The sequence below is a fragment of the Tetrahymena thermophila genome (genome assembly GCF_000189635.1).
Source record: "Tetrahymena thermophila SB210 genomic scaffold scf_8254435, whole genome shotgun sequence".
NCBI classification, from domain to species: domain Eukaryota; phylum Ciliophora; class Oligohymenophorea; order Hymenostomatida; family Tetrahymenidae; genus Tetrahymena; species Tetrahymena thermophila.
This window is the reverse complement of record NW_002476216.1, coordinates 122,302-146,323: the sequence shown is the minus strand read 5'-3', so window position 1 is coordinate 146,323 and position 24,022 is coordinate 122,302. Positions and strand designations below refer to the sequence as shown.

Here is a 24,022-nt window from a genome sequence, read left to right as displayed (position 1 = left end):
AATAAATCATATTTAAATAACAAAACATAAAAGTAAATTTTTGTTCTTAATTATGAGATTTTTTATCAGAAATTATGTATTTATTAAATTTAAATTATATCAAATACAAATTAATAAATAAAATAACTCAAACCTTATTGATAGGTTTTAAAATTTAAATATTATTTAGAGATTTTAATAAAGTTTTAATAGAGATAATATTTATTATAAAGCGATCTTTTTAAGTCTGATATAACTACACTATTTAATTTGTAGACATTTATATAAAATCTAATTAAATAATTAAAGATGTTATAAAAAGCTTTGTATTTATTATAAACTTAAGCCTTAAAAATTTTAATAATAAAATAGAGACTGCTTTAATTGATACTTAAATGAATTTCTCTTTAAACAAACGTGCAATTGTAATAAATAATGATTATAAAATTATTTCAGAGTATTATTAGTAATAGAAATATAAATATAAAATAGATTTTTTGTACATTTTAAAATTTTGCTCATATTAAGCATATTATTAGAACAATTTAATACATCTTTTATTAAAAAATTATACCAATTCTTATTATAAATATATAGTAAAATATTATTTTACTTAATATAAATTGATATATCAATAAAATATTTTGAATGAAGATGATTCTATGTTTATTTTATGATTAACTTGATTTTTTATCCTCAACTGTTTATCAATTTAAATTTATTTTAAAATACCTGTTTAAAGATTTATCCAATATGTAAATAGTATTAAAAGTTCAAATTATATTCAAAGCAAAATAGGTAAATCAAGTCGTAATTTAATTAAATAAAAAAGAACATAAAATTTAACAAGGAATGTTAAAAGTATTAATAACTTTGTTACTTATTTCAGTTGCAATAGCTGATATTTGTAAGGTAGAAGACTAGCAATATCAGTTGCCTGATATTGAAAATTGCAGCTATATTTCATATTTTAAATTTGTTTCAACGAGCGAATATATTAGCTATAGTTCAACAAATGGATAATTGAATTTCTACAACTTTATTACATTAACCTTAATTTAGTATCAATAGACAATTCCTTCTGCTCAAGTTATAGAAGTTGTTGATGAATAAAAAAAATTGGTTCTAGTAGTGCTAAGCGATAACACTACTTAAGTAATAGATATGATAAATAATAGTATTTTTATTGACTTGGGGGTTAAGAATGATATACATATTATACCTACAAAAAGAACCACTTAGATCAATGATGTAGTCTATATTTTAAAAAAATAAAATAATATGTATATATTTAATCAGTTAATATTGGATAATAGTGTTAATGTTAAACAAGAAAATCCCCTACTAAATTTTGAAATGAACACTGGATCTTTTAGTTACTGCATTAAATATGAAAATTTTATTTATGCGCTGATTAATGATAGCTCTATGAGCTTTTTGATAGTTTTCAAATAAATCAATAATAGTTATTAGTAGTAAATTAAATCATAAATAAGCCTTCTTAGAAATCCAAATTATATATAATCATTATAGATTGAAAATATTCTTTTAATCAGTGATTTATAAAATTAATAATCACTCCTCTTAGATTTAAATACTTTTCAAGTTTTAAGAATGATAAACTTTTCTTATTATTGCCTATCTAATGATTAATTTATGTTCTTCTGGCAATATCAATATTAAGCAACTAAAACTCCACCAATCTATAAAGTTTCAATTATAACAATCGATAAATCTAACTGGTAAGTAGTTTCCAATTTAGATGCTTTTAGTGCATTATAATAGAATAATCTAATTTAATTATAAATGGCTTTATAGACTCAAGATGAAATACCAATAAATGAGATTTCTCTTTTTTATTTAAAATGTAAAATTATTAATTAACTTTACCTATTAAATTTCATTCATGCTTTTTAAATTATCCGTGATTGTATTTCAATTGTTGATTATCTACTTTAATTAAAATTTCATAAAAATAGTTTTTGAAATTGATTTCTATTAAACAAAAGATTTGCTTAAAAGAAAGAAAGAAAAAATTATTTTTAAAAATTATAAAAAAATTAGTTTAAATAATAAAATGATTTCAACAAATCAACAAAGAATGAATGTTGAAATACATATTTAATTTAATCAAACTATTAAATTATTTAATATCATTTTTTAATACTCATTACATATTTAATTAGGTTATAGTGATCGTACTATATTTAATGGATTTTTCAATTATAAACCTAAATTTTCTGGTTTGATCAAGCCTGTAAATTTAAAGTCTACACAGTAAAATCCTCTTACAATTAATTACTCAAATTCTAACAAATTATTAGTTTATTCATCAACTGAAATTTTTATAGTTGATGCTGATAGTAAATCACTAACAGACTACTTTTAGTTTCCTTCTTTAAATATCACTTATGCTACTTAAATAGATAACTAAACTCTAGCAGCTGGTAATTATGATGGGAGTATATTTATATTTAAGTTATTGTTAAAAGATGGGACAAACTAAAGATATGTGGGTTCTTAAATAACTGTTAAATTTCATTCTTCACCCATTATTTAAATAGAAGTCGATACTAAAAGGTTAACCATCTATTCATATAGTTAATTAGGTCATTACATAACCTGCAATCTTAAGAATGGTAAAATAATTTATTTTATTATACCTTTTAACTAATAAAATCTAAAAAAGGAAAATAAATTGCAATTTAGTCTATCTCATAATTAAACGTTGATACTATATCGGTCATTAAATATATTTCAAATTTTGACATTGTATTTATATTGGGAACTATGAAAGGATAGACTTTATTACAGTTTTATGATGTTTCACTTTAATAGCTATTAAATAGTTTAGCTTAATTTAAATAGCAGAATTACATTCTTAAATCGTTCTAGCTTACTACTTGCAATTTTGTTCCTTGCATATTAATTATGTTTCAGTAAATTTATTTTATTTAATTTAATATTTAAATATTTTTGTTTTATTAGAGTTTAATTAGATGCATAGGTTTACTAGATATTATTAACAAATAACCCATAAATAAGTTAATAGACTACATTAAAAAATTTATACTTTGGTTCAACTTACATTTAATACTATCCCATAAACTTGATTGATAGCACCTCATTCTTACTTGAATAAAAACGTTATATTTATAATTAACTTAATTTTATATACTACTTTAATTCTAAGAGTTAATCATTAGCTCGATATGGACCTATAGATAGTACTTCTTAATCAATTAGTTTGAATGATAAAATGTTTAGTGTAGTTGCTTTAAGTGATTAATATCCAAATATTTTATTTTTCTTAAGCTATTTTGGTATTGTGTAAAGTTATGGAGGATGTGACGAAAAATATTTTAATTCTCTATCAACAAATCTTTAATTTAATTATTCTTATCTGGATCCTACTCCCATAGATTGCTCAAGTAAAATAGCAAATTGTTCTTATTGTTTTTTAAAAACTAGTAAAAATATCCCATTTTGTACTCTTTGTTAAGATGGTTTTGTGTTATTTACTGATTAATCAGGAAATTAATAATGTGTTAAGGATTGTGGTATCGGATATTACGTAGATACTCGCTTGATGTGGTGCTAATAATGTTCTCCAATATGTAAACAATGCTCAGTAACTTCATAAAATTGTACAGCATGTGACAACAATCTTTACGTTTTCAACGGAAATTGCGTTAGTTTTTGTTAGGAAGGGTACTATATAGATAAAAATGTATGCAAATAATGTGACTCTTCTTGTCTTTTCTGTTAGAGATAGAGTGATAATTGTACATAATGTGCTGTAGGTTATTATCTAAATAGTTTAAATCCAGGTAAATAAATTTATTTTATTTTTTCTTTATTAACTAAGTAAATTTAATAAAAAAATAGCAAAAGGTGAATGCATAAAGTGTGATATCTTATGTCAATCTTGCACAGATAGCCCAACAAATTGCAATAAATGCATTTAAGGAGTTTACTTAAGACAGTAAAATTAATGCTCTATTTAACCATGCCCTGATGGTTATTATCCTGATGTTAACTTAGGATCGTGTTAGCAATGCGATTAAAACTGTAATTAATGCGAAAAAAACTCTACTTCATGTACCTCATGCAAAAAAGATTTTTATTTATTCCAAAGTAAATGTTTTTCAAAATGTTTCAATGGTACTTATTAATCAGAAGCACTAAATGAATGTATTGCTTGTACGTAAAAAAATTGTATGAATTGCTCATAGTCAACTTAAAAGTGTGTATAGATAGCACCTTGTAAATAAAATTAATTTTATGATATTCTATCTTAATAGTGTTAGGTAATAATTTGATTTCCTTTAAAAAAATTTTTTGTAATTTGCGAAAATTAAAAATCAAAAAATTATGCTTTTTTATGTTTAGCATATATTTTGGGTCCCTGGTTATTAAGAAAATCCCTTATTAAATAAATATTTAATCTTTTATATATTATAAAGCTCATAACCTTAATTTACTTTAATAATCATGTTTTTTTAATAAAAATAATTTTTAAAAATAAAACTGATAAAAATAGGATTGTGCTTTACCTTGCATGACTTGTAACTAATCAGAAAATTAATGTGAAAGCTGTATTGATTCATTCGTATTTGTAAAAGATTTAAAAACTTGCAATTTGAGGTGTCCGTCGAGATATTATCTTGATTCAAGTAGTAATATTTGCTACTAGTGCCCAGAAGGTTGCTAAGAATGCACTTCTTAATATACTTGTACATCATGTATATAAAATGATTCAGTAATTTATATATAAGTTGGAGTATAGTGCTTAAGTTAATGCCCTATGTCTTTCTATAAAAGTAAATTCTAATGCCTTCCTTGCCATTCAACTTGTCTAAACTGCTCAGATGAATCAAATTTGTCGTGTACAGAATGTGGAAAAAATCTATTTTTATATAAAGGATAATGCTTGAAAGAATGTCCTAATGAATTCATAAAAGATTATTTATCTCATTAGTGTGTTCTTTGTGATCCAACTAGTAGTGGTAGTGAATTTTCTTGCTCAAATATGATTAATTTTAAAATAATTTAAAATAACTACTTTACGAACAGACTTATGCTCTTATTCAGCTAACCTATCTCAAGTAAATCAGCTAATCTACCTGATTATATTGTTTTCTAATTTAGAGACATTGATCCATAATACTATAAGTACAGTCTAATATAAAATGATCCTTAAGCAATAGAGTTAAAGTTTGAAATTGATCAAAGCATACTTTAAAATGTTCTTTTCAACCAAATTTACTAGATTAGAGTAGTTAATTCTACTTTTTTAAAAGGAACTTACACAAATTCTAGCATATTTTAAAATTATAAAACAACTGGATCTATTGGTGTGATACTTTCTAATTCTTTAAACTGTAAATTTTTATTTTGTTTAACTTAATTTTATGTTTTTTTTTAAATTAAATTTATTTAAAATAAATATAGAAAACATTGAGGATTACCAGAAAAAAATATAGATTTTTATATATTTCTCTCTTGGGCTGCTAACATTGTTTTTGCTAATTTTTTCCTAAGTTAAAATTTTGGTTGAGTCGATAGTTCATTTATAATATTTGATTTTAGCTTTATTGTATATTTCTCCTCAAAGTCCATTTATGTACTTGATAGTAAAAGAATTGTTCAAATTTAACTTTTACGGGATCTCAGTTATTATTGTTGAGTAAAGCAATATCTTAGGATAAGAAGTTAAAAAGTATTATGAAACAGGAGACTCATACATTTTCGGAACTTAGGTCTCAACAAATCAATTCTCATCAGAAAATGATTTCTTAACATCAAATTTTATAGCAAATAGTAAATATTTTTTTTTAATATATGAAATAATTGTTTTTTGATTAAAAAGTTTTGAGAATCATAGAATGGTTTGCTATTTTATCAGTTTTATTTATTTTAATTGAGATAGTATCAACTATTACTTCTCTCGATTTATTAAGGTCAAAAGAAAATACTTTTATGAAGGGGTACAATACATTTTGTAAAATTAGCTATATTCCTGTACTATTTTATAGTTTCTTTTAGCTTAAGTATTATGATGACTCTCAATTCATGTAAAATATTTTAATTAATCTAAAATATGGTTTTATAATATATTTAATATAAAGTAATGTAGTAAGCTACTTTGGAAGTCTATTATTAGTAGCATATCTAGGTATAGAAATTTTGAAGAAAGCACTAAGAAATAATATAATAGAAAATATAGTAGAAGAATTTCAAAAATTCAAAATTTTATTGGCTATTATCCTTGTAGTGTTTTTTACAAACCAAAAAAAAGAAATGTTGAGCATTTTGTTTTGTTTAGACTTACTAGATATAATTATTTCTTTAAATAGGATTAGAGGATCTAAAGAAAGCCAAGTTAAATATTGTACTATATCAAAGGTATTTATCAATGGGGTTTCTATGATTATTTACGCATTAGCAATTAGTAATTACTTTTATCAAGATCAAAATAATAATTATATTAACATTTTAGACACATAGATAGGATTAATTTACTTGATTTTTGCTTTCTTGTATTTAATAAATATTTTGGTTCTTTTAATTTTTGTTAGAGCTTATCATAAAAAAGAAAAAGAATTTATCATGTAATTTTATTATTCTGACAATTATAATACCAAAAAACAAAGAGAGATCAAACAAATTTGCTAAGACACAAAAGTTGATGATTTGAGAGTAATTTACCTAATTTATTAATTTTATCAATATTTAACTTTTAATTTAATTTAATTTAAAAAGAGCAATGAAATAAAATTGAACTTTCCAACAACTCAAATGCTGCACAGCACCAATGATATAAATTCAAATGAATATTAAAAAAAGAGGATTGATATACTTGAAGATAAGATTCAAAGAATATCAAAATATTTTGAGTAGAAAAACTCAAATATGAATAACATGCATTTTAATAATGAGCTTTCCCCAATTTTAAATGCAAATTAAGGCGTAGATGACAGTCCTTAAATAAATATAAAAAGAAGATAAGAATCTGTAGAATAAGTCATTCATTTTAGTTAAAGTAATGATTAAGATTATAATTTTAGCAAAGATGAAATAAAGAAAAGCGATGATACATCTAAAAGCCACCAAAATAGATTTTAAGATGAATAAAACGCAGTTATTTAAAATAGTTGAAAGGCAAAGAATTTTATCCTTATTAATATCTAATATAAATATTTTTTATATATCTTAGTTAGTTAAAGATTAATTACATTTAACTTGATAATTTAAATTTAATTAAATTAAAGTAAATAAGCAGATTTTTTATAATAATTGTTAATTAATTTTTTTATAATTAAATTTAATAAATAAATCAAACAATTATCAGAAATTTACAATATTGTGAAAACACAAATAAACAAAAAATCTATTTCCTTGCAGTTATGAAATATATTTTTCTCTTAAATTAAAAAGAAGATTAAAAGTAATTGATAAAAATTAAATGTAGTAATGAATTAATATAAAATTAATTAATTTATTTTTTCTCTAATTATACTTATTTTAATTAAGTCAATATCAATATTTAATAAATAATCGCATGTTTATTTTTTGTAATAATAACTATTTTTTTTAGTAAATATGAGTCAAATTTTTTTAATGTTTTTACACTTTATTTTATTAATTTTTTTTTTGTAAGTAGAAGCAAGAAAGTGTTCTGCTAAAGACTTCTTTTTCATTATAATATCAAGTTTTATTCGAAAAAATAATGATAAAATTTTAGCTAGTTTTTGTTTATTATTCTCATACTTATTTGGAAATATTAATTACAAACCAACAAAGCGTTTGATAGAACAAAGTCAATATTTTAAACAAATTAAAAAGTAAAATAAGTAGAACTTCTTCACAAAGTGTTAAAAAAATGAAAATTAAAAATAAAATATTATTATTAGCATAAGATACTGGATTTTAATTAAGTATTTTGATAGTAACACCATAGATAATCCTCTTAATTATTTCCATATTACTAATTAACTTTAACAGAAACACTATATAAAATTAAGTATTATAGCTTAATGATATCTTATTTAGGAATGAAATTCAATCTGTACTTAAATAAAATAGTGTTATTTTAAATATTTTTTAGTAAAACTTACTTTTAGAAATTTAATCTATAAATTCTATTTTAAGTTTAGCAAATAAAATTGATAAAAGTAATGCAATCATATTATAGAAATATAGAAGTCCAATCTTAAACTTAGAATAAATCTATAATTAATATGGAGATTCTTAACTCTTAAAAATGTATAAAATGAATTCGTTTTAAATATCTAGCTGGTATTAACTTATTATTATATTTAACAAATAGTTTTAAAAGTCATTAACAAATTTAAAAAGTGATAAATTATAGAGATAAAATAATTACCAATATATCATTTAGTCTTATGCTATAAATTCTATAATTCTTAGTTTTTTATTGATAGAAGATTAAAATTAAATAATGTTCAACAACATGTGAAATAAAGTCAAATATTATAAAATAGCATAAAAATCTCAAAAAATATAACTAAAATATCAATCAAACATAATTTGTAATAAATAAAATTAATTAATTTGATAAGATCAAATAAAAAGTTTTATAAATCTATTAAATTTATTTGCATTATTTCCAAAGTTTGACATTTAATTTAATTTTAATATAATTTGAAATATTGTTTAAATATATTTTTATTAAAAGGAATAAATCCTAAATTTATTTTAAAATATTAGGTCTGTAGATGGCTTAACTGATTTGAAATAATTAAATTATACTTAATTGTATTAGATTTAGTTAGGAAGTTATGTAGATTTTTTAAGGAAATCTTTCTAGTTTTAGCATTTACAAAAATCAAAATAAAATTTTTCTTATTTTAAGACTTTGATCTAATCTTATTTTTAAGCATACAACTTAGATGGTATGTTTTATGGACCTGGAACTAATATAACTTATTAAAATATATCAAGCTATGGCACATGCTTAGAAGGTTCGTATTAGATAGATGTTAGATGCTAACCATTTTATATTTAAGTTGCTTCATAAAACTCTACTTCTGCATAATTTTATTCTCCTTCTCTTTTTCTTTATAGCTCAAACAATTAGCCTTATATATCATTTGGTATTTGCAAAAAATAATACTTAAATTATTTTTAAAACATTAATTTTAACCAGCAAGTTAAAAATAATGAATAACAATAATATTTTTAATTAATTTGCAATTCAATTACAATAAAATAAAAGGAAACTTAAAAATAAGTAAAATAAACTAGAATATTATACGATCCTACCACTTAAAGTGTAATTTATCAAAGCAATTACACAATATAAAATAATACATTGCTGACAATTTAATAATCGTATCTAAGCAGATTGTCTGAATATAACAGTAAATACTTTTTAGAATAAATTAACAGTTTTTATAAATCTCAAAAGATCAACTAGTGTTTTAGTAGCAATTTTGATTTCTAAGTGTTTATTTAAACCAATAACAATATTCAATAATAATTTTCATATTATGAAAACGGAAATGAAATGATTGTGATTATGCAGTTTTCATACTTGGTTGATGTTTAAAATGGTTATCAAAACTATTAAAAATATTATTGCTATAACAGTATTTTAATATTATTGACAATATTTTCAAAAAACGAAATATAAGCTCAAGCAAATAATTTATTTTAAAAAATATTTACAGTAGACTTATTTTTCAAAGTTTTAATTTATGTCATTCCTAGTTTATAAATTATTTTAGCAATTAAATATGTTTAGAGTTATTCTAAGATTCTTAATCAATCAATTTAATACATGACAAATATCTTAAAGTGTATTAAAATATAGCAATAAGAAAACAAGATCTAATTTTTAGAAAAAAAATCCTTATTATTACAAAGAAAAGTGGATGACTCTTAAATATTATTCTCAGGAGATATTTTAGAATTATATTAATATGTTCACGATCTTCTTTATACATTCTTTTTTTATACTTTTAATATGATTGGCTAAGACTAGTTTCTATCATTAATTTAATTAACATAGTATATTAGTCATTTCAAAAAATATAATAATTACCAAGCACTTGGAGTATGTTTCAATAATGTTGGATGTATCAATTTTAATAGCGCTAGATATAAGGAAGCCTTTGATTACTTCAGCTTAGCTGTGGTTTGCTCAAAATATGAATTAAAATTATATAAGGAGGATATAAAAAACTTACAACATAGTTAAATTGAAAATATACCTAATACATCCTTTTAAGTCATAGACCAAACTCAATTAAGTAAAACTTAAAAGTCTAAAACTATCGACCATTATAATAAAGAAAATAATTAAAGCAATGATTCCTATAATAAAAACAATTTTTCTTTTTAAAGCAATTAAAATCAGATAAGCTAAATTCAAGATTAAAAGATAGAGAAAAATTAGATGGACTTATTTAGCAAATATACGAATAGAGCTTTGTCAAGTAAGCAAGAGCTTATTGACACTTACTATTTTAGGACAGTAAATTATTTAAAGTCAATGATTTTTTGCTTTTGCCAAAATATGAATATGCTAATAGCTGATTGGGATATAGCTGAAGAAGTTGTTTTTACTTTAAAAAAAATAAATAATTTAAAATTAACTCAACCAATATTATAAACAAGAAATAAATTTGTATTAAACAGATACCACTTGATTATTTTACTTAAAAAAAAAAATATTTAATATTGTGAGAAATTAATTGATGAAAATGAACAAAATTTTATCAAATTCAAAAAATTGCTTAAGCAGTCAAGTAAATAAAAAAAAAAATAATAATAGTTTATATTAGATTCTGAAAAAGAATCTGATGCTTAATTTAGCTAGCTCTAATCGTAAAAATAATCTAATATGTAATTTGAAAATGAATAATTAAATGATGAATCTAAATAGTAAAATAGTCTAAATTAACTCCTTTAAAATAAATCTAATATGTTATAATTGAGTAGTGTTTACCCATGCAATCAAGATTTTATTCAAAGCTAAAACTATAGCTAAAATAACAAAAGCTCTTTTTTCAGAACCAATTAATTTGAAAATGAAATAATTAATTTATAAACTCATGATAAATAAAACATCTCAACATTTACTGATAATAATTTGAATGGAACTTTTTTAAAATAATTAAATAACATAGAAAATTCTTAAATTTATTACACAAATCAAACAAACTAAAAATAATAAAGTTTTCAGTTATTATTCCATCAATCTAATTTTTATAAAAAATTGGAATAAAAAAATAATAATAATGAAAAAAATTCTCTTGTAATTTCAAGGTAATCCATATTATTAAACCAGCCATTTAAAAGCTCTAAAATTGAAAGCAAAAGAAAAAGTAAATCAATAAATCAACTAAAATAAAATAAAACCTCTGGAAAAAATATGTTAAATTTCGATGAAAAAAGTACCTATAGTATGTATTTAGAACAAAAAGCAATTATGAGTTTAGCTAAACAAAATTTTTATACAGCAGCTGACTATTTCACTAAGATATTAGAAGAAAGTAAATTCATCTTTCCATTTATCCTTAACTAATCTATATAAAAGCTTATCTAAATTTTTAGTACCTACAAAATAAATTGTTAAATATTGGATTAAATGTATAGTCAAATGGCAAGTCTTATAAATTATAAAATAAGTTTTGTTTATTTTGATTCTAGAAATTATGATTATTAATTCAATACAGAATAAGATTTTTTTGAATAAAATTTTTCGAGTTTATAATATAAAAGCATAGAAAAAGAAAAAAATTGTGATTTAGACGAAAAAGAATAATTAACTATTAGCTTATTAGAAGATATTCTCAATTAAGTTATTAGCTATAATGATGATTATTTTGGGTTTATTCATTCTAATTTTTAAGAAGCGACTATCCAAGAGCCAATCTAGATGACTAATTTATATTACATTAAAACATATAAAAATCAGCTGCTGAAACAATTAAGGGATTATTATTTTAGCCAGGATAACGATCTGATAGTGAGTCATAGAAATAATTTGAATTAAAATTAAATAGTCTTTGAAGATTTAGTTTCTTCCAAATCACATTAATTAAATAATTATTTTATTTAAAATTAGAAAAAAAAAGAATAAAATTTAAGCATGAAAGTATCTAAATTTGAAGATTCTATACAAATTAATCAAGATAAACTAAAAGTAGAAACACACAAGTCTAATTATGAAAACAATTTGTAATGCAGTGAAAGCAAGCTACTACCAAATAATAATTAATTAAAAATGTTTTATAATTAAAATGATAGAAAATTTTAGAAATAAAAGACTTAAGTTTAGAATAAATATTTTAATTATGATTATTGCTAAGATAGATTGGAAAATAACAAATACTCACCATCAAATTAAGCATAAATAACCAATAAAATTAATAAATAATTGAATAGTTTAAAATTAAATTTTAATAAGACTGAATAGATTAAATTAACACAAAATGATGAAGAAGATTAGAGATATTTTAATAGCTCAATAAATAATAAATAAAAAGAAATTTTTTACTATACAATCAGAAAAGCTCTTCAATAAATTATTAGCTAAAATGAAGGTAAATCAATTTTATTCAATGTTAAATAAATTGAATTTGATAAAATTAATTCTGGTAGTCATATAATTATCCAACACAACCAAAGTTTAAAAAACTCATATATGTAAAATAGTTTGTTCCCAAATACGATGAAAAAAACTGTTTTCAAAAAAATTATTATTGCTGTAATAGAAAACATGAAAATATTTAGTTAAAGTGAAAGGGAATTTTAGTTTATTATAAAGAACCTCTAGTACTATGGAGTAGAATTGTGCATAGTAATCTTGGATGAAACCATATCTATATAAGAGAGCCATTAATATCAAAACATTATCATTGATAATAAATAAGTAGTCTCATTTTTCCATAACTGCAAAAGCCTATTAGTGTACTTAAATAGCAGCAGATATTCTAAATTTCATGATAGCTCACTTTTGTACTGTGAAAATTTTTGAAAATTGGAATGAGTTAAAATAAAATTAAATAATTCTTATCTTTATTATTTTGAGCATATTTAATTAATTTTAATTTATGAAAAGTAGAAAGTATATATTAAATTTAAATTATATTGAAACATTAATAAAAATATGGATATAATAATTTAAAAAATTACTGTTTATTTCGCAAGCATAATAAATGATAATCATTTTTCAATAATTATTATTACACCAACATAAATGATAATCATTTTAAAAAAATTATTTGTTTTTTAACAACATCACAAGGTTTCATTTTCACTTCAGTGTAAATCAATTTAAAGCTTGCAATACCACTCTAATCCATCTCTCTTATTTGTAAATTCTATCTAGCGCTTATACTGTAAATAGTTTCCTCTAAAAAGTGAACATAATTTTCATCCTGCAAGCCTAAAGCGATGGTAAAAACATTTGGATTTAGAGTCACTGATGGTTGTTGCTATATGTAAACTAAAAACTCCTTATTGATTTTTTTTAAATATTAATTATTATTTTTTTAAAACTAAAATTGTTTATTTTGTAAAAATTAACTCTCCCTTTTATTAATAGAGTTAGTTACTTCTTTATAGAAATTAAATAAAGAATTAATAATAGTATAACATTAAAAGAGGTTTATCATACACTTTTTATCAGATTAAATTTATTTACAAACTAGTATATAAGAAATATTTAGAATGAGCTTTCAAAGCTTCATTAAATTTGATATTTTAGCAAGTTTTGGTATTTCTAAGATATTTGATTAACATTCTTCTTGTCTATCTTCGATTTTAACAAATTCTCTGACAGGAGGACCCACATACAATTATCTAGGACGACCAATTTTATTAAGACCTTCTGCCATCATTTCTGACCATTAAGTAATCCATCCAATAGAACGAGCTATTGCAAACATTACAGTAAACATATTAACTGGAATATCTAAAGCTTTATACACTAAACCAGTATAAAAATCAACATTTGGATAGAGCTTTCTATCAATGAAATATGGATCTTAAAGTGCCTTTTACTCCAATTTTATAGCTATGTCTAATAGAGGCATAGTATCTTTTCCTGTTACTTCTAGTACTTTATAACACATTTTTTACATTACTCTTGAACGAGGATCAAAATTTTTGTATACTCTATGACCGAAACCCATTAATCTAAATCCTGATGTTTTGTCTTTAGCCATATTAATACATTTTTCAATATTATCAGGAGATCCTATCTATTCTAACATATAAAGGACAGCCTCATTAGCTCCACCATGCATAGGTCCCCACAAACTAGCTATACCAGCAGCAACACATGCAAAAGGATTAGCTAAAATAATAAAAAATAAATTATGAAGGAAATATTTTTAAAAAAATATTTTAATATATAATTTTGTAATTGTGAAATTTCTGTTCTCATTTTATTTTTATTAAAAGCTTTAGAAAGATTAAATTTCTACAAAGCAGAATTATTTATTTATTTATATTTTATTAAATTAATAATTTAATGATTCCTAATTGCTTAAATTTAAAATTTTTATTAAGCTTCTCGAAAGAAAACAATCTTATCTATCTTTTTATTATTATTTTGTTTGATAATATTTCTTGTGCTATTCTAAAACTAATTTATAACTATGATAATTTCTTTCCTAAATTTTTTAATTCTTTTATATTATTTGTAACTTTTTAAATAAAACCTAAAAACAAACTGCTGTTCTATTTACTATTATTCTTTTTTTCCTATCAATCATTTGTTTGTAAAATAACAGAAATATGTCTGTAAAAGAACAGAAATACCTGCAAAACGACATAGAATTTTAAAATTATTTTATTTTCATGTATTTTTTAGATGAAATTAATAGCTTATCTTTAGAAATATTTGATGAAAATAGCAAATTTCTTAAAAATGGTTAAGTAAGTATATATGATTTTGATTACATAAAGAAGAACCGGCAATTCTGACTGTAGAAGATGAGGCATTTTGCTCGTGATCAGCATGAAGTAAGAAAATCGTATCTATTGCTTCAACGACGACTGGATTAATGTCAAAATCGTCATCCATTGGATTTGCAAGCATCATATACAAGAAATTCTGAATATAGTTATATTTCTTCTTAGGTCTAACAAGAGGAAGACCAGAAGCAGTTCTAAAAGCAAATGCTGCCAAGGTAGGAAACTTAGCAACTAGCTTTATTGCGATATGTTCTCTGTCTCTAGGATCATTCACATCAAATTCTTCATGCATAAAGGCAGATAAGGCACCAATTACACCAACCATAATAGCCATAGGATGTGCATCAGATTAGAAACCTTTGTAGAAGTCAACAATTTTTTCGTGGACCATCATTTCAGAGACGACCAATTCCTCAAATGCATTCAATTCTTTAGCTGAAGGTAGAACACCATAAATCATTAAATAGCAAACTTCGATAAATGTAGAATGCTCAGCTAAGTCTTCGATTTTATATCCTCTATAGAGTAGTTAACCTTTGTCACCATCAATATAAGTTATTGTTGAAGCGCAACTTCCAGTAGCTGTAAACCCAGGATCATAAGTGAACATCCCTGTCTGTTAATTTAGATTACGAATGTCTATCATAGATTAACCAAGTGTGCCTTTGAGAATTGGTAGTTTTGCAGTTTTTCCATCTGGCAGAGTTAATGTAGCGTATTCTTAAGGAGGATTAACTTTGGGGATAGTTTGATCTATTTTTTTCTTCTAAGAAGTGACTGAAATGCTTTTTATAAATTAAACTTAATCGCTTGTTTATTGTTCAGTAATCTTTTTAAAGTGAGAATCTACTACTTGTTGATTACTCAATTCATCGCTTTTCTTCTTCATTTAAACAGAATTTTGTTATTTTCTTTTTACTTTTGATAGATAATAAATCCTTGCTTTAATAATATCTTTATTAAAAATAAATTGTTTATGATCAAATCGAGATTAAAAATTTTTATTTTTAAGTTGGTTGTAGATCTGTTTTTCTAATTACTACTTTTGAGAATAATTTTTTCAAATTAAAAGCCGATTCTGCTATCACTTTTGATGATGATTTAATTAAGAGTTTTGCATCGTCATCCGAAATTTTTAGATGAAATAAAATTAGTGACGTACCTTTTATACAATCAAACCAATTTTAATACAATACCAACAAAAAAAAATCCTTTAAGGAATATCAAATTAAACAAATAATGAATAAAAAAACTTAAAAAATATAAATAAATATTTTGATAAATGATCATTTTTAATTCAAAAAAAGTAATGAAATTAGAGTTTAATTAATAAATTTATATGAATTTAATTTATAAATATAAAATTATTTTCAAATTTAAATCAAAATGTTTATGTGAATTATTAAAATTAATTTGTTAACGAAGTAATTTATTTTAAAATATCCTTTGATTATTTTCAAATTATTTTATCAAATAATACTTTTGGTAAAATAAAAGTTACAATTCAAAAGAGTATTATTTTATTGTATTTTATAATAATAAAATATCCATTTATTAATGAAATTCAGTAAATTTATTTAGTCTAACGTATAAAGAGCAAAGATCTAAGCAATACTTCTGGGTTAGAGCTATTTTCGAAATCCTTCTTTTTTTACTTTTAATTTAAATAAATAAAATTATTTAAAAAATCTTCAAAGTATTTAAAAATAAAATTAAAAGTATATTTTTTACTTCTTAATCCTTTTTTAGCTCTAAAGCTTTTTGTAATTTGCCTTAATTATAGTATTTCATTATCTTATTATCTTTAATGATAAATAAATAAAATTTAATAATTGGCTATTAAATTGAAGATTATTAAAACTAAACGTATGTTAATAATATCAATGCAATATTAATATTATTTTATTTAAAAAAGAAAATAAAAATTTACTATAATAATCGAATATTTTTTATTTATGTATCTTAATTTAATCTTCGAAATCTTAGCTGTAAGGTATTTAGGAAGCGCCGATATTATTAAGATTAATTTATTGCCTAAATTATTCGCTCCTCTGGATTTATATTTAAATTCCTTACTTTGTTTCTTGACCTTCTTCAGTTTCTTTATTATCTTTCTCTTCAGCTGGTGGTGGTTAATTTGCCAATTGCTTGGCCAATTTTTCCTATCTTTTTTACTCTCTGATTAAAGCAGCAACATCTTAGTCTATATTTGATATTTGAGTGCTAGCTTTATTCTGTTTATTTAAAATTTATAATATGTAATCCAATTAAATAGAGATTAATTTTACAATATCTTCTTTAGTGATGTCTTCATTTTTTAAAACCTTATTTATTATACTCATTTAAATCTACTGATGATGCTTTATTTTTATTTTCTCTTCATCTCTTTTTCTAATTTTTTCTTGCGTTTCCTTCAGATTGTACTTGCAAAAAAGCTTGGCCAAAATTTAAGCTCTTTATTTGATAAAATTTATCATTAAATTTTTGAAAATTTTACTTATGTTTTCTCTATTTATAGATTATTATAACCATAAAATTTTTCATATTTCAACTGAAAAAGTAAATAAAATATGATAAAATGCCAAACAAATTTTATTTTCATGATAAATATCGATAGTTTACATTATGTTTTAAAATAATTACCTTTTTTCAATATCTTCTTATGTTGGTGGAATATCTGTATATAAATAATATTCATTAGTTGCTTTCACATTAAACTTTCTTAGTCTCTCCTGTTTTGCTAGAGAATACAGATATTCTTAATCTTATTTAGGCTTTAGCTTCAATAAATGTTTTTGCGTGTAATCAACATTTTTTTATTCTTCTTCAAAGAAGTAATCAAGATTTTCATCAGGTTTATAAATTATATTGTAATAGTTTTGAATTTCATAAGGGATGTTGGGATTGAATTTCATTTTTATAAGCTATATAAAATAATTTAATTTATATTGAGCTATTCTACCAACCATAAATCAAATGAATACATTTTGATCGTTTATGCCTTAAGGTAAGCTAATAACCTTATTACTGAAACCTTATTCTACGTTACATTGCTAAATAAGAAATTCTTCACCTGGAAAAATTAAATCTTCTATCTTAAATGGCTTCATGTTCTTCAAGCTGTATAAAAAAATGAATATAAATTAATAAATAAATAAAGCTTTAAAAATTATTTTATTCATAAATGTGTTAAAATTTTTATTTATGTTTTCTTCAATAATTTCTTAAACTACTACACTTTGCTTCAACCATGCTTTCCTATTATGCCATATTATATAAATTAAATCTATCCTGTTTGAACTGCCTCTCTTCCTTCCTGATTCTTTTTGGCAGCAAATTATAGATTTAATCCATAGTTTCTAGCTGCAAGTAAATCTTTTCTTCTTCCTCCTATTCACTTTCAATCGCATTTTAAGCTTCTTTAGTAAATTTATCAATATTCATCCTACTTGAATTTAATCTTAATTAATAACCTATAAATAAATCAATAAATTAACAAAATTTTATAATCTTTAATTTTTCTTCTTGTAATTATAAATAATTAAATGAACCCATCAATTTAATTCTATTAAGATTAATTCTAAACAAAATCCAAATAAATGATAAACTTTGAAATTTTCATATGAATTTCAGTATTTCTAATTGATTAATGATAATAATAAATTATTTTTATTGATCTTATTATTTTCATAGATTTTATTTTATTTACCTAAAAAGTAAGGTCACATTTTTAATTTAATAAAAATTAAACTTTAAAGATAAAATATTAAAATAAAATATTTTTATTAAATAATAATATTTATAAATTAGATTAATAGTAAATTATTAAATAAAATTTTATACAATTAAAGATAAGTAAATAAATTTCTATTTTTATTAAATATTTCTTCTATTATTATTAAATTAATTAAAAATTTTATCTTATTTTATTAAAGTACAATTTATTCATTAATTTTATCTGATTAACAAAAAATTTTATTGGGAAGAATTTTATTTGCTACCAAATTATTTTTAATTTTAATTTTATTTTTTAAAAAATGCAGCATTCTCCCTTATATCTTATCTAAAATATTCTTTATTTATTGTTCTTTATATTTTTTTATTTTATTTTATTTTTATTTGCTATTTATTTATTTTTTAAGTATTTTATTAATTTTTATTTTTATTTATTTATTTATTTATTTTTTATTTTTATTTTTATTTATTTATTTATTTAATTATTTTTTAGTTTTTATTAATCATTTTTATAGCATGAGATCTGTTTTTAAGGGAAACAAGAGCGAGAGACATGAGCAAGCTGAAGCAATTCTAATTTATCTTTAAGCGCTTTTATTAAAAAATACTTTTTATATATTATGAATGCTAATAGAGAATTTTGCCATAGGGTTGGCTAAAAAGAGATTGTACATTTTGAAATAACAATTTGCATATTAAAATATAGATGCTAAGAATTATTCTTGTGGTTTATTTTAAAAACTATGGTGAGAGGAAATCCTTAAGGATTGGCCAAGTATTTGATGTAGATTTAAAAACTTATGAGAATATTTCTTTGCGTCTATGTTTTATTATGATTTATAGGAAAAATTAGTTTTTCCTTTTTATTTTTTATGAATGTTTTGTAAATTAATTAATTATAAAAAAAATACTTCCTTAATAAAAATTTAAATTTTTTTTACTCCTTTTTCAAATAAATTTTTGATTTTGAGAAATTGATTAATTAACTCTTGGGATATTGATTGATTGATTAATTAATTAATTTTTAGATATTGATTAATTAATTTAGTTATTTTTTGATTTCATAGAAAAAATAAAAATATTTTTATCCAAACTATTTTTAAAAAGTTTTGAAATATATTCATCAATTAACTACAAAAAATAATAAAAATAATTTATTACTGATTTTTTTAATTAAAAAAGAGTTAAAAACTTAAATAAATGGACTATAAATATTTAAAAATTTATTTTTAATAATTTTAATATGTATTTATTTATTTTCTATTGATGGTAAGGTATTTTAATTATTTAAATTTAAAAATGTAATAGAAGATTAAACTAGAACTTGTTGAAATACTTAATATGCATTTTTTTAGTGTAAAAATTAGTTTGATTTTGAGATATTTTCTTTTAAATTTAAAGGAAGCACTATATTGTTACTCTCTATTTTTAGATTTTATTTTATTCATGCTAAATGTATGTTTAGAAGTTTAATACACTTTAGTAGTTAGTATTAGTTCATATGATAATCAGTTATTGAATTCTTATAACATTTCCGATAAATAAGACTGGTTAGTACTTTTTAATTGTATGTAAATTAAATTGTTATTGGAACCTATATATATCATAGAAGATTATTTATTTTACTAATTTGATTAAGGGTTTCGGCCAGATAAAAAATATTAAGAAATATAATTAAGTCTGCATTTAATTGATTTATTTGTTTTTTATTATTATTTTTGGCTGATTGTTAAACAAAAAACTTGTATAGAAGCAAAGAAACAAATGAGAATGATAGAAAAAAATGTATTCATTATCGTTCATTCATTCATTAATTAATTTATTAATTAATATATTTATTTATTTGTTTATTTTTAATTATTTTTCAAAAGAAACATCATATTGATTGTTTTTTTAATAGTTTTCTAAAGGTTTGATTGAAAACAAACAAAAAAAAAGAAAAAAATAAATAAACAAATAAGAAGCAAAGAAATTAAATATTAAAGCAAATTATTAAGCGAGCTCAAAAGTTATAGAGTTTAGAGCATTACTTCAACACCAATATTAAAATTAAGAAAAAAGCAATAAGTAAGAGTCTTAACTAGGCAACGAAAATTAGAAATCCATAGAGAATATTTGAATTTAATTAGTGATGGGAACAACATGTCCAAGACCAGTTGAATAGAATGACGTTTCTAGTAAAAAATATTTTATTTTTAAGTACCATCATGAATAATTTTTTATCTAAAAGCAACAACTCTATTATTGTTTAAATATTTGAAACAAATTGAGTTTATTTTAATTTATATCATTCACTCTCATTGTTTGTTTTAGCTTTATCATTTAGATTGATACCTAAATGTCAATGTTCATTTATTGAAATCATTAAAATATCATTTTAAAACTAGGTCTCTCAGTTTAAAATTTCTATTTCCATTTTGTTATTGGCCGCGGTGGTTTTGGAAAGGTATATAGAGAAATCTATTAAGTTATAAACGCTGCAAACGCAAAAAGAAACAAAGAAAGCTTTTAAATAAAAAGAGTTTTCTTTCTTCATATTTTGTTAATTCAAATCATAGCATATATGTTGAATCTCTTTCTATTTTTTAATAGGTTTGGAAAGTAGAAAGCAAGAAATAAAAGCAGCTATACGCGCTCAAAGAAATGTCAAAATCAAAGTATATTTTCATTTTTCATTAGAACAATTGCAAATTACTTTAAAATTAGAATAAGGCACAAACCAAAAATTAACTTTAGAATAGTTTCCAATAAAAGCAATGTCAATTTTAATATTTCATGGAATTAAATATAGCTGATCATAAAATTTACAATAGTTATTATTTTCTTCTCTTAGTTAAAGAGTTAAGTTATTTTATTCATAGCTTCAGATCAAATAACTCTATCTATTTATTATTTTACTATCTATAATCATAAAATTCATAGTTGAAAATTAAAATCCATTTAAATCTATTCACATTATTAAATAGGATTATTTCTAAACGCAGTGTCCAATCGGTTATGAATGAAAAGCAGCTTCTCTCATCCCTGAGACATGAGTAAATAAATAGCTTAAATTATTTGAGTTAAAAATTATAAGAGCTTTTCTCTGCTGAACGAGCATAAAAGAAAAGCTAGCTTCAGCTACCTTTAAATTTTAAAAATGCCTATCATACTCAATTAAATATAATTTTATTTTAAACAGCTTTCTAATTAATATGATTTATGCCTTTTCAGATCGCTCAAATTTATATTTAGTTATGGATTTGCTTACTGGAGGAGATCTTCGTTTTCACATATCTCGCCATAGAAGATTTACAGAATAGCAAACAAGTAATAAATCAACTATAAAAAACTTCTAGCTAAAAAATAAAAAGTATCTCATCAAAAAAATAAAAACTTCAAATAAAATGAATGCATTTATTGAATTATTTTTAGGTAGACTAATTATTACAAAAACAAAACAAAATACTTCCGATAAAATTTGAAAAAATTATTTGAATTTTATTCAAGTAAATCAATACAAACAAGTAGCTAAATAGGTTTAATAAATAAGATGCTAGCTAATTTACATTCATCTACGGAAGAAATTTTATTGCAGTAATAGACAAAATCAAATCAAAATAGTCAAATTATCTAATCTTCTAATTAGATCTTAGATAAAGCACTGCTGCTGTTAATTCAAAACTTCAAATGAGAATTACAATTAAAAATAAAAACATAAGCTAAACGAAGCATTTTATTTTCTATAATTTCCAATTTATTCTAAAAAGTAAGTAGCGAGCGAAATTACAAATTTGCATTATATAAAATAAATTTTCAAGAGTAAAGATTACATTAAAAATATTTTGGTTTACTTTTCCATAGAAGATTTCTAGATTAAAAAAGCCAGCCTAAATTCACCCACATATTAATTTTAATTTCGAAATAATTTATAATTGACCACAATTTGCGTTAGGGATGAGATAATTAAAGAAATATACCAGATACTTTTTATGTTTTAAGTTAAAAGATATCACTTTTTTTTGTTCTTATTGAACTAAAGATATAATTATTTTATAACTTTATACAAATTTAGAGTTCTTCGCAGCTTGCATTGTAGTAGGTCTAGAGTATTTACACCAAAATGGAATTCTCCACAGAGATATAAAACCAGAAAATTTGGTCTTTGATAATAAAGGTAAATAAAATTTTAATTCTAAATTTTAATTAATTTTGAATAAATCCAGTAAGTACTTCTATTTATTTATTTGTATGATTGTTAATTTATGAAATTCTATCTAAATTCCCACAGATAAAAGATTACTAACTCATGATAAATAACTTATATTAATTAATTTAAAGGCTACCTTAGAATTACTGATTTGGGTATAGCTAGAATATGGAAACCTGAGAATAGCAGTGATACTTCAGGAACACCAGGTTATATGGGTATTTTTTTAGTTATTTTAATTTTTTTCTTTTAAATTAATATTAAAATATCAACAGCGCCAGAAGTAATGTGCAGATAAAATCATGGTGTCGCAGTTGACTACTATGCCTTAGGAATTATTGTTTATGAATGTATGATGGGTAGACGTCCATACTTGGGTAGAACTAGACAAGAAATTAGAGATCAAATATTAGCAAGATAAGTTCAAATAAAAAAAAGTGAAGTACCTGATAAATGGTCGCTCGAAGCTGCTGATTTTTGCAACAGAGTAAGAAAGAATTTACAAGTTTATCAAGATAAATAAAAATATTTCTTTTAAAAATAGCTTATCCAAAGAAAACCTATGAATAGATTAGGATTAAATGGCCCAGAAGAAGTTAAAAACCATCCTTGGTTCAAAGGATTCCCATGGTAAAAACTTATAAATAAAGAAATAGAGCCTCCTTATGTACCAAGTGTAATAAAAAATAATAATTATACTTAAAATAAATGTTTTTTGGCATTAAAACAGCAAACTGAAGAAAATTATCATGCAAATGTTGATAGAAAAGATAGTAACCCTGATATAAATGGATAAAATGAGCTCATGTTGAGAAGAAATTCTGTTTAAAGTAAATTTATTTGGAAATAAAAAATAATTAAAATACTTATTTAAAAAAGGCATGTTTGATGGCTACGAATATGATTGCACAAAACTTAATTTCAATAATTAAAATCCTTTGAATATGATTAATAACTCTACCAATGTGAGTACAAGGTTTAATAGTGCAAGAAACTCAAAGATTGAAATCCAAAATCAATCTTGATTCAAGCAAATATTAAAAATAAAAAAATAAATAAATAAATAAAATAATAATAAATATAAATAAAAATCAAAATACTCTCATAGTAATAGTAATTATAATAAATTAATAATCCTAAAAAAGTAACTTTTATATAATTATA

General features: G+C 22.0%; 6 protein-coding genes across 6 annotated transcripts; 4 read left to right on the top strand and 2 right to left on the bottom strand. All coding sequences in view use genetic code 6, as the record gives it.

Annotated features, from left to right (window-relative positions):
- Positions 1-732: 732 nt before the first annotated feature.
- On the top strand, positions 733-7,140 carry TTHERM_00655630 (transmembrane protein, putative; the record flags this gene model as incomplete). The annotated part of the gene is made up of 10 exons (XM_001032198.2): positions 733-1,846; positions 2,166-2,618; positions 2,669-2,918; positions 2,968-3,809; positions 3,868-4,289; positions 4,523-5,363; positions 5,434-5,802; positions 5,852-6,056; positions 6,111-6,681; positions 6,745-7,140. The coding sequence occupies 10 exons, from the start codon at positions 733-735 to the stop codon at positions 7,138-7,140; spliced, it is 5,463 nt and encodes a 1,820-aa protein (XP_001032198.2).
- A 3,709-nt stretch (positions 7,141-10,849) lies between these two features.
- On the top strand, positions 10,850-11,700 carry TTHERM_00655620 (hypothetical protein; the record flags this gene model as incomplete). The annotated part of the gene is made up of 2 exons (XM_001032197.2): positions 10,850-11,598; positions 11,685-11,700. 2 exons carry the CDS (start codon positions 10,850-10,852, stop codon positions 11,698-11,700), a joined length of 765 nt encoding a protein of 254 aa, XP_001032197.2.
- Positions 11,701-12,655: 955 nt separating this feature from the next.
- TTHERM_000655619 (hypothetical protein) lies at positions 12,656-12,988 on the top strand (the record flags this gene model as incomplete). The annotated part of the gene is made up of 1 exon (XM_012799691.1): positions 12,656-12,988. The coding sequence occupies one exon, from the start codon at positions 12,656-12,658 to the stop codon at positions 12,986-12,988; it is 333 nt and encodes a 110-aa protein (XP_012655145.1).
- A 703-nt stretch (positions 12,989-13,691) lies between these two features.
- Positions 13,692-15,823, bottom strand: TTHERM_00655610 (peroxisomal (Per) like protein; the record flags this gene model as incomplete). Its single annotated transcript, XM_001032196.3, has 2 exons — positions 13,692-14,311; positions 14,920-15,823. 2 exons carry the CDS (start codon positions 15,821-15,823, stop codon positions 13,692-13,694), a joined length of 1,524 nt encoding a protein of 507 aa, XP_001032196.1.
- Positions 15,824-16,498: 675 nt separating this feature from the next.
- On the bottom strand, positions 16,499-18,489 carry TTHERM_00655600 (hypothetical protein; the record flags this gene model as incomplete). Its single annotated transcript, XM_001032195.2, has 7 exons — positions 16,499-16,588; positions 16,666-16,736; positions 16,865-17,168; positions 17,223-17,388; positions 17,578-17,858; positions 17,919-18,054; positions 18,173-18,489. The coding sequence occupies 7 exons, from the start codon at positions 18,487-18,489 to the stop codon at positions 16,499-16,501; spliced, it is 1,365 nt and encodes a 454-aa protein (XP_001032195.2).
- A 2,311-nt stretch (positions 18,490-20,800) lies between these two features.
- TTHERM_00655570 (Serine/Threonine kinase domain protein) lies at positions 20,801-23,883 on the top strand (the record flags this gene model as incomplete). The annotated part of the gene is made up of 11 exons (XM_001032192.3): positions 20,801-20,846; positions 21,057-21,115; positions 21,262-21,326; positions 21,636-21,704; positions 21,851-21,978; positions 22,724-22,825; positions 22,990-23,076; positions 23,134-23,345; positions 23,403-23,534; positions 23,589-23,688; positions 23,738-23,883. 11 exons carry the CDS (start codon positions 20,801-20,803, stop codon positions 23,881-23,883), a joined length of 1,146 nt encoding a protein of 381 aa, XP_001032192.3.
- Between the last annotated feature and the right edge of the window lie 139 nt (positions 23,884-24,022).